This window comes from Triticum urartu, chromosome 5 (genome assembly GCF_003073215.2).
Source record: "Triticum urartu cultivar G1812 chromosome 5, Tu2.1, whole genome shotgun sequence".
In the NCBI taxonomy this organism is placed as follows: domain Eukaryota; kingdom Viridiplantae; phylum Streptophyta; class Magnoliopsida; order Poales; family Poaceae; genus Triticum; species Triticum urartu.
Window position 1 is genome coordinate 560467981 of NC_053026.1, and position 15520 is coordinate 560483500.

Sequence of the window (15520 nt, forward strand, 5' to 3'; positions counted from 1 at the left end):
TGTGCCGGCGAGAAAACATTCATTTTGGTGGCCGACTGTGTTGCCGGCCGCTGGCTGCATTATCGGCGAGGACAACTATTCATTTTGGAGGCTGGTTGTGTTGCCGGCCGCTGGCTGATGGCGGCGATGGACGTGTAGGCCGCTGGCCTGAACTAGGGCTTGGCATTTGAAATGTTCTTTTGGTTTTTTAAATAGACACAGATAGAATGGGGCAAATGGATGCGGCCGCACGCTGGGCGCACGGCCACCGCATCCCAGGACACGCCCGGACACAACCCCAAATCCCACCCCAAACGGACGAAATCCGAACAAAGCGGACGTCTGTTTGGGGTCGTGCGGTGAAGTTGGCCTAAAAGCAAGTGTTCCAGACCAGTCCCAAGCTCCGAGTTGGGGAATGTTGTGCCTGTGCCTTAGGCCAACTCGAACGCGTGACCCCAAACGAATGCCCGTTTCGTCCATTTAAGGGTGGCAATGGGGCCTTGTCTATCCGGATTTGTGGATGCGTTGGTCCTGCGCCCAACGCACGGCCGCATTTCGGCCGCATCTCGTCTGCATGCATATTTTTTTCTTCGTAAACACATATATTTTTTTTTTCATCATTGATTTTTGATACATGGAAGCACATCACCAAATCTTAACTAGAATAGAAGAACCACAAAAGGAAATTTCAGAAAATATCCAACTTTCATAACCGTTTTCGTAAGTTGGATTAGTGTCTTCTTGATGCATCCATTGTTGATCCGCGGAGGCTCGATCTTGCGTGCTTCTTTCTTCTTCAAGTCTAAAGAAATAGACGTTGCTTCCTCGCATCTAGCTTCTATTCTAGCAACAAGTGCACTAATCTCATCTCTAGCCTCTATTGTAGCTAAAAGTGCACGAACATCTACTAAATTTCGCTCTATTAATATATCGATGTATTTTTCTTCTCAATAGCAAAACTTGCATCCATTTTACACAATAAAAATGTAAGTTAGCACAACTAGTCGAATACGAGAGCACAACTGAAGCTAAAGTGGCACATACCCCATCGTTTAAGCACTTGATGAACACTCATCCGGGATGTTCCGGTGTCGTAGACACGCGGCGCAACATCTTCTTTGTGCAGTCGTCGCACTTAATGAGTGGTAACGGTGTGCCGACGAGCTTTTGGACCAGCACCGAGCCCGGCCGACCGCCGTTCGTGTATGTGTCGGCGGATCGCCGACGGTGTAGATCCGAGCGACTAGAGGAGGACTCAGTACCTGCATGCGGCCTTGCGGCCTTGCAGGGGCCTTCTAGCCCGGTGCCCGGGCAGTCCATGCCACGGCGCGGCCTCTCGCAGCCGGGCGAGCTCAAGTCCGGCCAGATCCGCTCCAATCCGATCGCCGAGAGCTCAAATCAGGTGGCTGTGGATGGGTAGCTCGGGGCATCGAGGGACGAGAGGGGGTGCAAGAAAGGTTGGGGCGAGCGCGCGGCCGAGCTGTGCAGAGGCAATGGCGGCGGTGACAGCGAGGGACGAGAGTGGCGGGGTACGGCTAGAGGGAGGCGGGGGTTAGAAAAAGAGGAGTCTGTCTCCTCGACGGGCCAGCCAGAGGAGGACATGGACAGGCGCCACGTGCCGTCCGCGCGTGTCCGTTCGGTCACATACTTGGGTCGGGAATGGGTCGAAAATGAACACAAAACGGACGACGGTCCCCTAAACGAACGTGGATGAATAAGATGGGATCGCGCGTTGGAGCTGGCCTTATCCGACCATTTATCCTCCTTATTTCTGGAGTAGTTCGTAAAATGTGTGTGTGGGGGAGGTCAAGACTCGAGATCAAGAGCAACTCATTCGCTTTGCACACACACGTTTTAAAAGCCAGGCCCACCATTCGGCCCTCTCCGCCGATCACACCATACCCGACTCTCCCTCTTCCTCCCCCCGCTCCGCTCCGCTCCCCACGGGGTACAAGAAGCGCTGAGCCGGGCATACCCCGCACACACGCGCGCACAGACCAAAGTCCCCCTTCAAACCCGCTGAGCTTGCAATGGAGAGCAGCGGCATCATTGCGACATGTACTCTCCAATGATTGATCCTCTCATTCCCATCTAAGCTAGATCTTCTTGAATCTTGAGACCACCACAGCCTCATCCCCAGTCGTGCTCGTGCGCCCTTGCTCCCATCCGCTCCGCCCGATGACCAACGGCGGCCACAGCATGAGCGGCGCCAGCATCGCGAGCGGTGCTGGCGGCTGGCTGGGTTTCTCGCTGTCGCCTCACGTCGCCATGGAGGCGGCGGCCGGCTCCGGCATCGTCGACGTGGCCGGCCACCACCACGCGCAGCACGGCGGGGTCTACTATCACCCTGACGCGGTCGCCTCCTCCCCCATGTCCTTCTACTTCGGTGGGAGCGACAATGTCGGCGCCGCGAGCGGCGGGTACTACTCCGGGATCTCCGCACTGCCTCTCAGGTCCGACGGCTCCCTCTGCCTCGCCGACGCGCTCCGGAGGAGCGAGCAGAAACACCACGGTAAATATCTGCACAGTACTACGATTCTTACTTTGCTACAGTTTGGGTTCCTGAGGTTCTTGGCTTGTAGCTGCGCGTGTCTCTTTATGTTTCTTGGTTGGGCTTGCGGTCTGTGCAGGGGCGGAGGTGTCGGCGCCGCCGAAGCTCGAGGACTTCCTGGGCGCGAGTCCCGCCATGGCGCTGAGCCTGGACAACTCGGGCTACTACTACGGCGGCCAAGGCCACGGCCATGGCGACGCAGGAGGCGGCCAGCACCAGCTGCCGTACGCCATGATGCCTGGCTCCGGTGGCCACCACATGTACTACGACGCCCACGCGGCGTTGCTGGACGAGCAGGCTGCAGCCACGTCGGCCGCGATGGAAGCGGCCGGCTGGATGACGCGTGCCGGAGACGTCTACGACGTGGACGCCGGCAACGGCGAGGACGCCATCGTGGCGACCGGCCACGACAACCCCGGTGGGTACGTACACCCGCTGACGCTGTCCATGAGCTCCGGGTCCCAGTCCAGCTGCGTCACCATGCAGCAGGCGGCTGCACACGCCCACGCCTACGTCGGTGCCGGCGGCGAGTGCGTCGGCCAGGCGACCGCGGCCAGCAAGAAGCGCGGCGCGGGCGCCGGGCAGAACAAGCAGCCGGTCGTGCACCGCAAGTGCATCGACACCTTCGGCCAGCGCACGTCCAAGTACCGGGGCGTCACCAGGTAGCCGCACGGCACAACCCATCTCACCCCATTGCATGTCATTTGTCAGTGAGTCGCCATCGTCTTCCTCCTCGCGCTAACCCTCGCTTGCTAGCAAAAGCAGGCATAGGTGGACGGGGAGGTATGAGGCGCACCTCTGGGACAACAGCTGCCGGAAGGAAGGCCAGACCAGGAAAGGCCGGCAAGGTACTTCCAAGCTCCAACCTTAATCAATCGAGCTCCCTAACAGCTGCCGGAGTAGTAGTAGCACTTTGCCCCCAGTACCATTTTAGTTAGTAGCAGTACGTACTACTAGTAGTCGTAGTGTACTAAGTAGTGATGTGATTGCACTTCCAAGTGCAAACTAATGAACTGCTCTTTGCATGTCCTTTGCTGGACCTTTTGCCTGGGGATCGATCGTGTCTACATCTTCAGTTTATCTTGGTGAGTAGCTTGCCTGGGAGTGATGCTCCTATCACTTTGCTTAATCTTGTTGGGATCAGTCAATACAAATACTAGTCCCTCTGCATGTTTGATCAGAGGGAGTGGTGGTGCCTAATAGAACTAAAAGAGCTTGTTGATTTGGGCAGGTGGGTATGACATGGAGGAGAAGGCGGCGAGGGCGTATGACCTCGCGGCGCTCAAGTACTGGGGCGCGTCCACGCACATCAACTTCCCGGTACGGCGATCACCTCCTTCTCGATCCATCTCCGGTGTACTACATTGCTTGCTTGCTTGCTTGCTTGTCATCACAATGTAGCCAGTGATTTTGACCATTGTTTGCGTGTTTGCGTGCGTGCAGGTGGAGGACTACCAGGAGGAGCTGGAGGTGATGAAGAACATGACCAGGCAGGAGTATGTGGCTCACCTCAGAAGGTACATCATCACATGCTTGCCTGAACGACCCTGAGAAATTTGCACTCGATCGCATGGTGGATAGACACTCACGCCGGCGACCGCCATTGGTGCAGGAAGAGCAGCGGGTTCTCGCGCGGCGCCTCGGTGTACCGGGGAGTCACCAGGCACCACCAGCAGGGGCGGTGGCAGGCGCGCATCGGCCGCGTCTCCGGCAACAAGGACCTCTACCTCGGCACATTCAGTACGTGCCCCGCCCAAACTAGCTCTTGCTCCCCCTGTTGCCGCCATTAATCAGGTATCTCTGAGACTGCAATCTTGCAATCTCGCCATGGGCACCACAAGATGCAAATCCGCAGCATGCATGCTCCTATCATGCATCATCATCACCGATTCACCAATGTGACAGCAGCAACCAGTTCGTTGTCGCCGCAGCAGCGAAATAAGGCTGCAGAGGCTTGTCACCGTTTAAGGACGCAGGGCGTCCTGTCACAATGATCATAACCTCTGATGTAGCTCCATGATGCCCCTGCGCGCCCTGGCCCTCCCGAAAGAATGAACGTAGCATCGCTCTGCCGATTCTTGCATGCTTTTGGCCGCACTTTTGCGCGTGCGAGGGAGGAGCGAGGGCCGTCCCCAGCCGTAGTGGGTTTACGTTTTTGCGTCGCTCGCCTTTCTCATAAGGCTGGCCGGCTCTGTGCGTGCATGATGCATGCTCTCGTCGCTTTCGTGCTCGGCTCCTCTCCTGTCCTTTGACCGCCCGGGAAAGCCCGGCTGCTGTTTCAAGCTGCGTGTGTGTGTGTTTGATCGTTGGATGCGTGTTTGTTGCGTGCGTGCAGGCGCGGAGGCGGACGCGGCGGAGGCGTACGACGTGGCGGCGATCAAGTTCCGCGGCCTCAACGCGGTCACCAACTTCGACATCAACCGCTACGACGTGGACAAGATCATGGAGAGCAGCACGCTCCTGCCCGGCGACCAGGTGCGGCGCAGGAAGGATGGCCCCGACGAGAGCGCCGCCGTGGTGGCAAGCGCGGCGGCCGCCCTCGTGCAGGCCGGCAGCGCCGCGGACTACTGGAGGCAGCCTGCGGCGGTGACCACGGAAGAGCACAGCCGCCACCACCTGGACCTTCTGTCCAGCGAGTCCTTCTCCCTGCTGCGCGGCGTGGTGTCCCTGGACGGCGACGCGGCTGGTGCTCAGGGGCAGGGCAACCGCATGTCGGGCGCGTCGTCCCTGGCCACGAGCCTGAGCAACTCCCGGGAGCAGAGCCCGGACCAGGGAGGCGGCCTGGCCATGCTGTTCGCCCGGCCCGCGGCGCCGAAGCTAGCGAGCTCGCTGCCCATGGGCACCTGGGTCTCATCGCCGGCGCCGGCCAGGCCCGGCGTGTCTGTGGCGCACATGCCAGTGTTCACCGGGTGGGCCGACGCCTGACTTGCTCGACTACAGCGTCGTCCTTTTGGCCCTGCATCCACGAGGAGATAGCAAGGTTGTTTAACTAGGACTGGTTACCTAGCATTAGTAGCTGCGTTAGCAAGGAACTGTAAGGTGGTTTTATTAGCCATAGCTGGTAGCTTAGCGGCGCATGCATGCATCTGCCTGGGCTCTCGTGGTTCCTTCCCCAGCTGCGTCTGGGACGAAGGGTTTTTGTAGTATCGAGCCATGGCACGGCAGCAGCAGCGTCGCCTCCGGTCCGGCGGAGAGCCGCCGCCGCTGATCGGAGCTGGATGGGTAGCTGTAGCTCCTGTCTCTAGACCTCCTAACTTTCATCAAACCAAAATGTTGGACCTTCGTGTTCGTGTGGCTTCGCGGCGCGTCTGAACATCTGATTTTTTTTATATTTTTTTTGAGGGTAAGCATCTGAACTTTCTGATGGGTTTCTGTTTGCTCGGGCTCTGTGTGTAGTCACGGAGTCGCCAGTGCGTGCTGGCTTCCCCGGGATCCTCATGTTGGACATGGCTTCAGTTTCGTACCGGAATCGCTGGCTGTCCTCGACAGGATTTGCACTGTTGGATTGGAAGGCGGCCGGGTCATACGGAACCCGTACGTACGTACGTGCGTTCCGCTCGTAACGCACGGCAGGGCAGACACTGTTGGCCGCGTGTGTCGGTCCGGCACCATGTACGCCGCCGCCCGCCCGCCCGTGCCGGGATCCGCTCGGGCACGACACACCGGCGTGCGTGCAGCCCGCTCCGCGCTCCCCGGCTGTTTGCTGGGCGAAGACCCGGCTCCCGCGGCAGGCGCCCCAGGCGAGTCTTGTCGATCTCGTGCCGTGCGCGTCGGCTCCTCTCGCTCTCTCTGGTGCCCACTGCACGCTCCTCCGCATGCAACAACGTGCAGCCATGAATACTACCAGGCCCCGGCCCCGGGCAGGCCTTCCTGTGTGGTGGTGTGCCTTCCTGTGTGGGTTGTTGGTGGGCGTCATCGTTGTGGGTGGGTAGAGTTTCGTCGTTGGTGACCAAGTCAAGAACTTACCACGTTCGCCTGCGGTGGAGCGACTGCCGTCGAAGATGGAGCTGGAACAACGACCCTGCTACGGTGATTGTGCCAGCAACCACAACCAATGGCCCGCCCTTTTTCCGGCCCTAGTCAGCGCCTCCGCGGTCCATACTAGGCATGGACCACCGTCTGTTGGCCTTAGAACTACCTGCCGGCAAAGGCACGGGAACAAACACTGAAGATCGTTGGTGAAGATGCACATGGGATTACATCGGAACTTTACCAACATAGAGTTGCGGTAGAAGAAGAGTTGGTGAAGATCGTTGGTGCAGATTCCCGCAGCTAGGATTTACAACCTCCCAACCGCGAGAATTTTTCCCTCGAAAGCATGATCTCTCTGTTGGTATCCACGTGTACGAAGTTAGCGATCCAATAGCGTTGCGCCGTCCAAAACTTAGTGGTGTCAGAGTACTAGAAGGGGGTGGCGTAGCCTTGCGGCGTAACGAAAATTTTCGGTGGAGAATGAGAGAGAGGGGGGCAACCCATGGAGCATGTGTTGCATCCTCCCTAGGGCGGCGCACCAAGGGGTGGGCCTCACCCCCAAATCCTAGCTGCAGCAAGCAAGCTTGGGCGCCAAGGCTAGGGGGCGCCCACCTAAGGCCCATGCGGCCAACCATCCGATAGGCCTTGCGTATGGGCTGGCCCATGGCGCCGATAATATTTCCAGGAGGCTCTGAAAAACTTCAGGTCTCACGGTTTTCTCAAAAACATTTTCGGTTTCCCTGAAACACTTCCGATCCTTCCTTGAAAACATTTTCAACATCTCTGAAACATTTCTGGTGATTTTCTCTCAAGCTCCTAATCCATCTAGCACCCAACAAATCTATGACCCTTAAGCATGTGACACAGCAGGTTCGGTAAAGTATAGACATGACCGTGGACATCCATATTGCCCCTTGTACCCACATGAATAACTATCAAGTGAACCTGTAATTACCATGTGTTATTCCTTTTGCTTCACGATAATCAACAAAACCCAAAGTGAGATTTATCGGCATCTACGTGAACCATTATACCAGTTTCTTTGTTACCCTTTTTGTTCTTTTTTCTCGTTCCCGTGTTCCGGCATCCTTATGAACAATTCACACTGTGTCTGGCCGGAGCAAACCACGTGCATACTCTTTTTTCACACACAGTGCAAGTATGAAATATATCTACATTAAGAAGATGGTAGCTTTTGATTTAGATCATTCTCTCCATACATAATCCATCTAAAATTAATCTTTAAAATTCTTGCTGCGACACGCAAGGATATCTCCTACTTGAACTAGTAGTGTGAAATATTTATTTGACATGCATGAACATTATAGACCTTATTATAGTTCTCATTCTTTAGAAGGAAATGAAATATATTAAATGTCTGGCCCACATAAACTTTTGTATGATTTGTATTAGTCTATTACACACATATTTGTGTAATTTTAAGTATGCTCCTTACTATATTCTCAATTTAGGGAACAAAGGCACATATTAGGTGGGTTGTTGGCTGGACAGGCCAACATAAATTCTACAAAATGTGCGCTTTGCAGTGTGGTTCTTCGGTTGTGGAATTAATTTTTTTATAATTCCAAAACTTATTATGCCAATTATATTCCACCCATACCATAAAGGCGGTCAAGCAAACACTGACACCCTCGTGGGGGCTATTAGACGGCCATACAGGACAGTCCTTCCAGTGTTGGAAATGTCCTATTTGGTTTTTTTATCCACCATTTGTTTATATTTTATTTTTTCCTGTTTGTTTTTATACGTATTTACCATCTTCTCTTTACTTTTTGTTTTCTAACTCATGAATATTTTTCAAATTTATGGGTATGTTTTTAAAATTGGGAACATACTTTAAATCGCGTACATTTATTCAAATTCATAAAAAATCAAATTTGTGAATAATTTTTTAGAATTCATGAACATTTTTAAAAAATTGTGATTTTTCATAGTCAGATTTTTTCTCAAATCCTCATTTTTTTTAAAATTCATGAACATTTTTTAAAATTCGTAAACATGTTTAGAAATCATGACCTTTTTAAAAATTCTTGAATATTTTTTCATATTCATGATTAATTTTAATTTAGTATTATTTCTAAGAACATAAAATGGTAGTGTACATGATGTGTGTCTGTGGATGGGGGGGGGGTATTTCTCCTCATAATTATGAAAAGTTTCATAAGGATGATTATCATTCTCTTTTAAAGAATAAGTATTACATAGTAATCATCATAGGTAACAATTTTGTTCTCATCACAATCAATTGAAACATCCTCAATAATTGTGGGATCAACACTACTTAAAGTGAATACCATTACTACCTACCAACATGACATCTCTAAACCCGCTTCTAATAATATTGCAATCATCATAACAAGGTGTAGGAGGTGCATTCTCATCTTAATATATTTCCTTCTGTAAGCTAGGATTAGGAGGTCTCGAAAGATCATATTCATTCATTGTTTCACATTCATTATTACAAGCAAGAGGATAATCATTAGGATCCTTAATAGCATAAACTTCTTAAAACATGTAATCCTCATTCTTACTAGAAAACATATTTCAGACTCAGCATGCTCACTAGCAAAAGGACTTTCAAACCTATCATCCCGAAGCTTAGGATTTTCCATGTCAATACCAAAAGGATTTTTAAACATAACATGCCCAAGCTTAGATTTTTCCAAATTTTCATCATAAGTGATAGAAATATCATAAGAATTGTCATCAAGAGCAAAAAGGTTTTCAAATTTATCCTCCCCAAGCTTATGCTTTTCATGTCATTAGCATAACTGATATTCATAGAATACATACTAATAACTTTTCTTTCCTTTCTTTCTTCAAAAAATATATCTTGATTAATATTCAAAGAACTTACATCAATAACATTTTTTTATTTGAATAATTCATAGCCATGTTCTAAGTCCATACTTTGAACATTAAGTTTGTAAATACAATCAAGTGCACTATTTTTGTTGTTTCTTCCATAAGCCAAACAAGTGAATAAGCAACTAAAAGATAAAATTGCAGGATCTAAAAAAGATACCTTCAAGCACCCACCTTCCCGGTAATGACACGAGAAAAGATCTTATGTCTACTACATACTTCTATTCTTCCAGACTATGTCGAGCCTCAAGTGGATGACCTAAGGCTTGAAACTTCCCGAACTATTTTTGTTGGATTTTTTCTCAGACTTTTTTTGTGGTGTTTTCCTGAAATACCAAAAATAAAAACTGACACTGGGCACTGGATTAATAAGTTAGACAAATAAAGTTGATAAAAAGTATGCCCAAAGTTCTGGAATTGATAGCAAAGTAGCATGCATCAGACAAAAAATATCGATAAGTTTAAGACTTATGAGTGGGAAGAGCATACATCCGTCCCTAATCCTCGTTCCCGTAAGCCTTGCAATTTTCATATGGAGAATCCATGTAGCATTTTGTTTTCTTGTCCTACATTCTTTCCTTTTCATCATTTTTTAAATAGTTCTATTTGTTATGGTTTCCTTCTTTGTTTTAAATTAAAATATTGATTTTTATGTATCAAGATAAAGATAATATATATGCTAGCAAATATATCATTTTCATCTATTAAAACATTGGACAACTCACGTGTTTATTCAAAATTGTATGGCATACATGAAGATTTTCAAAAACACTAAAGTGCACACAACTTTTGAAATATATGGAGGATTTCTAAGATGTATCAAAACAATTTTCATGACTCACCTGAACACTTTCTATGACATATTTCAGATGCTACATCTAGGGGATTTTATTACGGTTGGAAGTTTATAGTCTGATATGGAGGCCCAGGGTGAAAAACAGGAGGGAGGTCGAGAATTAGTGGGAAGAGGTCATGTAGATCCAGATTCCAAGATCTGGTCAATCTAGCATTTCCTATACTAAGGCCCAAAGTGTTTTTTTAACTTTGTTCCTTCGCATTATTTGTTGGTTTTTTCCCTTTAATTTTTATGTTTTATTTCCATTTGTTGTGCTTTTCCTTCTTTGTTTTTAAGCAAATATTGAATTTATATGCATCAAAACAAGAAAAATAGATATGCGAACAAATACATCGTTTTCATCGTTTGGAACATTGGACAACTCATGAGTTCAGAGAACATTCTACGACATACATGGCCATATTCCAAAATATTGAAACACACAAGTTTTTGAAACATATGGAAGATTTCTAAGACGTATTGAAACAATTGTATGACTCACCTAAACACCTTAAACAATTGTATGACTCACCTAAATGTCTGTTGAACGACAACAGACATTTTTTTGGAATGTCGGAACATATTGAACTAGTAGTGTGAATTATTTATGTGACATACATGTACATACATAGGCCTAACTTTTGTGTCAAAATATAAACCTTGTTATAGTTTTCACTTTCTTTTGGAGAAAATCACGCATATTACGTGGAGCAATTTACTGTTGGGCCACATTATTTTTTATATGATTTATATTATTTTGTTACATGCATATTTCTGTTACTTTAATATGGTCCTTGTAATATTTTCCATTTAGGGAACAAAGTCACATATAATTTTATTTTTTATTCCAAAGGTTATTATGTGAATTGATATTCCAGTCATACTACAGAGGAAATCGAGCAAACATTGACACTCCTACAGGCGCTATCACGCTGACCATGTAGGACGATCATTTCAGTTTTGGGAAGGTTCCATTCAGGTTTTTTCCACCACTAGTTTTTTCATGTTCACTTTTATTTTCCTGTTTTTTATATTTGTTTTACTTTTTCTCTTTTATTCTTTTTTTTCTTAACTCATGAATATTTTTAAAATTCATGAATATTTTTTGAAAGTTGGGAACATACTTGAAATTCATAAACATTTGTTGAAATTCAGAAACATAAAATTTATTAATAGTTTTATAGTATTCATGAACATTTTTGAAAATTCATGAATTTATCATATTCATGTAAAAAATCACAATTGTTTTTAAATACTTGAAGACTTTTAAACTTTGTGACCTTCTTGAAAATTCATAAAAAATTAAAAGTCGTTTATTTTAAAAAATGATGAATATTTATTCATAATCATGAACAACTTTATATTTATTATTATTGTCTAAATTCGTAAACATTTTTAAAAGAATATTTTTTTCTTAAATTCACCAAAAACTAAATTGTTTGAATATTATGAAATGAAGTTTTAATAAAAAAAGGTCCAAAAGGAATAAGTCCGCTTAAAACCGATCAAGAAAAAAGTCACTAGCGTAGTACACACATAGCGCTGCATGGGACGCGATGTAGAAACTTACACGCAGGACATGAGTTCCCAGACTCTCGATTATCATGGTGGGTTGCTTCAATTTGGTTTTATACGTGTCGCGCCGGGCTAATTTTTTTTCCCGTGTGGCGGTGTTTTCTTTTGTTGGTAACAACTTGGCTTGCTATTTGAGTCGATATTTGTTTTGAGAGGAAGGTGGAATTGGTCAGTGTGTGGCTCTAGTGTTGTTACACAATTTAGTCTCGGTGGCAACCAGTGCAGGTTAGGCGAGCTTGTTTGTAGCCCGCAAAACCAATTAACTGCAAGCAAACAACGCACACGACGAGAAGTTTTTTTTTTTGAGACAATCGACGAGAAGTAATACAGAGAGCAAGCATTTCCTATTGGACTCCTTCAGTGCCCATTAACGTGCATTTCATTAACTGGCGCTAAAGGCGCTCTTACATGGGCCCGCCCATCTAGGGTGCAATGGGAGAGAGCTTTTTCCTAACCATTTTTTAAATTTCTTTGTTTTCTTCCTGGACTGACCTTGTTTTTTTCTCTTTGTATTTTCTCCTTTTACTTTATTCTGTATTATTTTCCTATTCCTTTTTTTATATTTTATTTTTCAAAATGCATGATTTTTTCAAATTTGATGAAACCTTAAAAAAATTGAAGAACACTTTTCAAAATCGATGAACTTTTATTAAAGCTTATATTTTTTTCCAAAATTGATAACTTTTTTCAAAATCGATGACCTATTTTTTAAATTTTGATTTTTTTTCAAATAGATGCACTTTTCTCAAAATTAGTTTACTTCTTTTGAAATCAATGAACTATTTTTAAAAATTGGTGAATTTTTTACAAGATCAATGAACCTTTTTAAAATCATTGGTTGTTTTCGAAGTTGATGAAATTTCTTTCTATTTTTGTGAAATCTCTTTTTTCAAAATCATGAACTTTTTTAAAAATTCAAATGCATGATCTTTTTAGTTCATTTTTTGTTTTTTTTCATTTTTTGGATTTTCTTGAAAAAAATCTAGCAAACGAGCGGTCGTTCGGCAGTAGCGACCGTTAGGTGTTTACTTTTTTGAGCGAGCAAGCGTGCTCGTTGGCTGGCCTATATACCAGCGACGCTGCAAGTGCCAGCTCGTTAACTGGCGCAAAACACGCCAATTAGGAGCTACAGACACAATGACGAATAGCCCAAACAACCTAAACATGCAAAAACCAGCGTGAAGGTAGGCCCACGGCTGATCCCCAGAGCCCCAATGCACCAAGAACCAACATTCCTAGGGAGCATAGAATTTTAAACAATTTTCAGTTCAGATTCTTTTAAATCCACAAATATTTTTTTAATGATATACAATCCTCGAATAGAGCGACATCGTAGGCAGGCATAAGTTTCAAGGAATCATTCCCCGATTGAGTCTAGGATTTATAGCATATGTTTCATATGTTCTTAAGAATGTAATGAACTACTTGCAAGTCACAGCGTAAGCATGTCTGGAAGCATATGAATATGAATAGCATTCTGAAAGTTTGGATCTCGTACCAATAAAACATAAAGCATCAACTAACATACATAAACTAACACACGAGGTTACCCTAAAAAAACCAACACATGGGGCTGACATTAAAGATGTAGACAGTGTTGTTTGTGAAGACGCCGCAGATGAAGATGCTCCCCACAATGCCTTTTGTTGGTGAGGAAGATAATGATGATTTATACGGTTGGAGATGGTTGAGTCCAACATGATAAGTCCTGGAAATGTGAACCTAGGATATTTTTTCCGCCTTCATGAAAAATGAAACGGAAATGTTAACGCCCACACGTGTGAGCGTTTGCACATCGCCCACACGCCTCCATCACCACTCATTTTGCCACGTATGAATAGATGACATCAGCATAATTTTTTTTGGTTTTCGGATTAAAAATGTTGTATCTCCTAAATAAAAAAGCGAACTAAAAATCCGTTTTCACCATTAAATCCGTCTCGACGAGATCTTCAAAACTAGACCCCATGTTGATATGTTTCGACGAATTTTTTTTGCCAGAAGTTGCCACGATGTTTACACTGCAGTTGCCATAGGGCTTAAACTAAAGTTGCCATGTGGCAATTTTAGTTTGTAGATTATGGCAATTTTAGTATTTTGATGATGGCAACTCCAGTACTTTGACTATGAAAATTATTTTTTGTATGAATCATGGCAATTTTATGTGCATGTATCATGGCAATTTTAGTTTATGGTTCATGTCAAGTCTAGTTTCTTAATTCCCCGTTTTATAAATGTCAAAATTTACTTTTAAATGTAGAAGAAAATAGCTGAAACATATCATGGCAACTTCAGTGTAAACATCATGGCAATTCATATGCAATAGACATGGCAACTTTTAATCCAAAAAAAATTTCATCAAAACATATCGACATGGGATCTAGTTTCGAAGATCTCATCGCGAGGGATTTAATGATGAAAACAGATTTTCAATCGGATTTTTCGTTTAAGAGATAAAATATTTTAAAAACTGAAAATCTAAAAAAATTCCTACATGCATGCATGCGATGACGTGGTAATCTGTTTACATTAGAGACATGTGGTGCGTCTCCCTTCTTGCCATACGTGTGGCAGTTAGCGCAACCCAAATGAAAAACATTTGGGTCTCCAAAACAATGAGAGAAATTGCCAAAAGGAAGCCATCTGGGCCCTTATGGAACCGTCAGGGCCAGGGCACGAGTGCCCACTTGTGACCCCACGAGCCCAACCGAGAATCTGATTTCTCAGCTGGTGAATGGCTTCTGCCTGTAGCAGTCCAGGTTGCTCCCGTAGCCGACGCGGAGAATGTTGCAGTAGCGCTTATAGAACCCTATCCGGTCGGCCACCCGTGGGTCCCGCCCGATCCCGCACTCGAGCCCGCCGTTGATGATGTTGGTGATCATGCCGTATCCGGGAAACCGGCCGGCGGCCAAGTCTGCGAGCGTCGGCCTCCACTGCCCCGTGATCACGGCGTGGGACGACGGCTTGTTACCCCGCGGGGTCATCCAGAACCATAGGGCCGTCTTGAATGAGACCACCGGGTCTGTCTCCACCAGCTCCGGCTGGTTCAGCAGGTCCACGCCGATCGCGCGGCCCGCCGGCCCGTAGTTGTAGTTGTAGGAGAGCTGGATGGGGCCGCGGCCATAGTACTGCTTGTCGGGCGCGCACGGCCACTCCTCCCTGGGCTCGCAGTAGTCGGACGGCGGGTCCCTCTCCCGCTTGAGGCAGTAGCCCCACGAGTAAGGGCCGTCGGGCGCCGTCGGCCACCCGCCGGTGGTCTCGTGGGATGTCTGGCCCAGGAACGCGGCCACCTCTCGCTTCCGCGTGTTGGTGCTCAGCGTCGTGCCGGCGAAGGCAGGGAACGCCGCGGCAGCCGCGAGGAACGCGTCGTACGTGTAGAACCCGCGCGCCAGGCACGCCGCGTCGTTGCGGTGGAGGAGCATCCGCTCGAAGAGCTCCCTGGACACGATGGATGCCACGCCCTGGCCGACGGAAGGAGTGGAGCCGCAGCCGCTGCACTGGCTCTGGCAGCCGGCGCCGCAGTAGTCCGCCGTGCTGCCGCAGAACCCGAAGCGGCTGCAGCAGAGGCAGTTCGCGCACTTGGCGCCGTTGGCCTGCGCGCCGCACATTTGTGCGCGAGCTCCCGTGGTGGCGAGCGCCGCGGCCAGGACGGCCAGGATAGCCGTCGCCGCCGTGGCCAGACTCGGAGGAGCTCTCCGTGTCGACATGGTCTGATGGGTTTC

General features: G+C 47.3%; 2 protein-coding genes across 4 annotated transcripts; one reads left to right on the forward strand and one right to left on the reverse strand.

Moving 5' to 3' along the window:
* The first annotated feature begins 1858 nt into the window (after positions 1-1858).
* LOC125506013 (AP2-like ethylene-responsive transcription factor CRL5) lies at positions 1859-5818 on the forward strand. 3 transcript variants are annotated; one of them, XM_048670896.1, is made up of 8 exons: positions 1859-2491; positions 2610-3192; positions 3287-3378; positions 3607-3615; positions 3762-3850; positions 3974-4047; positions 4143-4270; positions 4866-5818. In XM_048670896.1, exons 1-8 carry the CDS (start codon positions 2158-2160, stop codon positions 5453-5455), a joined length of 1899 nt encoding a protein of 632 aa, XP_048526853.1. In that variant the 5' UTR covers positions 1859-2157; the 3' UTR covers positions 5456-5818. The 3 variants fall into 3 exon arrangements, with proteins under 3 accessions (XP_048526853.1, XP_048526854.1, XP_048526855.1); XM_048670897.1 differs by having other exon boundaries at positions 3293-3378; XM_048670898.1 differs by having other exon boundaries at positions 1860-2491; positions 3296-3378.
* An 8460-nt stretch (positions 5819-14278) lies between these two features.
* Positions 14279-15520, reverse strand: LOC125506014 (chitinase 2-like). Its single transcript, XM_048670899.1, has one exon. The coding sequence runs from the start codon at positions 15503-15505 to the stop codon at positions 14522-14524; it is 984 nt and encodes a 327-aa protein (XP_048526856.1). The 5' UTR covers positions 15506-15520; the 3' UTR covers positions 14279-14521.

Excerpts from the sequence above, each read along its gene's own strand:
- LOC125506013 (XM_048670896.1), top strand. The coding sequence starts at position 2,158 with ATGACCAACGGCGGCCACAGCATGAGCGGCGCCAGCATCGCGAGCGGT. Across the intron at positions 4,048-4,142 it reads TATGTGGCTCACCTCAGAAG|GAAGAGCAGCGGGTTCTCGC; the intron begins GTACATCATCAC and ends CCATTGGTGCAG. Across the intron at positions 4,271-4,865 it reads CCTCTACCTCGGCACATTCA|GCGCGGAGGCGGACGCGGCG; the intron begins GTACGTGCCCCG and ends GCGTGCGTGCAG.
- LOC125506014 (XM_048670899.1), bottom strand. The coding sequence starts at position 15,505 with ATGTCGACACGGAGAGCTCCTCCGAGTCTGGCCACGGCGGCGACGGCT.